We start from the raw sequence: 1,755 nt of genomic DNA, 5'->3' as shown, positions 1-1,755 counted from the left end.
GGAGCTTGGTGCGGGGGTCTCTGGAACTATGAAAGGTATGTGCAAACACGAACGCTGAATAACCACAGTATTTACAAGCAACTTTAGAAAAAATGAAGCCGTCGCTTATAATAAGCGGACCTGCTTGCTTTTTTCTTTTTCTTTTAACAACTTAACTGCGCATGCCTTATCAGCTGATTGGATCGTCTATCAGTGACAGCCAGTGACCATGATTTATGATATGAAAATGGGACGATTTCCCATCCTACTACAAAACCAGCAACCTCTGCAGCACGAGTACTGTGAGCTAAAAAAGTTAACGTACAGCCCTGCATTACTTGTTTAATTGTCATAACTCTGTCGAAGACTGATTTTACTGTAAAAATTAAGGCGTTTTGAATTATTTTTACAAAAGACCAGTTGATTATGACTGATATACAACATCCTAAAACAACCAAGGGCGTGAATAGTTTTTGCAGGCACTGTCCTGTTTTTAACTGTACAAGTCCTATAGAGGTTCTTAAATACAGTATACATATACACAGTATATATAACTTAGTAATCTAAGCTAAGCAATGACACATTATTTAACTTTGTTAAATAAATGATACATAATAATCAAAAATGTCTTTAAGTACTTTGTTGATATCGGCCATCAGCTGCCCTGACTTCTAAAAGTCAGAACCAGCCAATGAAAACTAAAATCAGTCAATGTCTGTGAGTGAGGACAGGAAGTATTTGTACCTGTAAAATGTTGTCCCCAGTCTCTATTACAAAGGTCTCCATCTGTTCTGGGGGTGGGGAGGCTGCCTGTGGAGGAGCAGGCGGGGGAGGCTCAGCTGGCAGAACAACTTTCCTCTTTCTCCCTCTCCGTCCTTTTCCAGGTGTGGGAGGGGACGCTGCAGTCTCAGTGACCACTGGAGTTCCTCCCACTTCTCCAGTAGCCACATTAAGGGGAAGGCTGAGCCCACTGGGCAGCTGAACCACATTTGCAGCTATGCTGTTTGACTTGTGTACCTTAGGGGAGGGCTTGATAGCTACAGTTTTCTGTGGTGTGACCGGTGCAGTGGCAGCAGCTGGGACTGGCGCAGTCATAGGAGTGGTAATGATGGCCTGGTTGGTACCTGGAATGAGCTGGATCTGACCTCCCTGAGGCATCACTTGGATCTGAGGCACCACCTGGTACTGGATGTTGGCGGGGCCAGAAGTGTTGCTGTGGGCAGGGCTCTGCTGGATCGTCAGGACGATGGGGCTGCCTGGGCCTGTGGACCCTAAACCAGCAGAAAGCTGGATCACATTACCCTTTGCTGAAAGAAAACCCAAGTTTTTTGGTGGAGCTGGTGCTATTGGAGCCGGTTTAATGGGCTGAAGCCTGCGGGGTTGGGGCTGCACCGCCGGAGAAGTGGCAGGAGCCTGTGCAGCAGGAGGACCAATTTTACTGCAGGTGGCAGCAAGGAGGGCGAGAGGAGAAGGCTGGGTGTCCTGCTGGGAATAAAACACAGATAAGAGCTACATTAAAACGAACAGAAGAAAACATTTTACATCAGAGAAACTACAATGAATCTGAAGTTAAAAGAAATAAGTAAAGACAATCAGCTACATATAAGAAACCAGTGAGTGAAGAAATAGTGACACTCTAGGGCGATTACAATTCACTTCAACCTCTACCAGAGGCCTGGGAGCCTGGGGGTTCAGTTTCTTATATATACAGTGGGGAGAACAAGTATTTGATACACTGTTGATTTTTCAGGTTGTCCCACTTGCAAAGCTTGTAGA

At 45.4% G+C, this 1,755-nt stretch overlaps 1 protein-coding gene across 1 annotated transcript in view; it reads right to left on the bottom strand.

Annotated features, from left to right (window-relative positions):
* The window catches only part of sp2 (sp2 transcription factor), a gene marked incomplete at its 5' end in the record, with an annotated part of 18,821 nt that overhangs the window by 16,341 nt on the left and 725 nt on the right, over positions 1–1,755 (bottom strand). Inside the window, 1 exon segment of the mRNA XM_014033921.1 lies at positions 724–1,461. Within this exon segment, the coding sequence (XP_013889375.1) occupies positions 724–1,461 (738 nt within the window).

The sequence above is a fragment of the Austrofundulus limnaeus genome, unplaced genomic scaffold (genome assembly GCF_001266775.1).
Source record: "Austrofundulus limnaeus strain Quisiro unplaced genomic scaffold, Austrofundulus_limnaeus-1.0 Scaffold1896, whole genome shotgun sequence".
Taxonomy (NCBI): Eukaryota; Metazoa; Chordata; class Actinopteri; order Cyprinodontiformes; family Rivulidae; genus Austrofundulus; species Austrofundulus limnaeus.
Note: the sequence above shows the minus strand (reverse complement) of the source record. Positions and strands in the feature narration are given on the sequence as shown.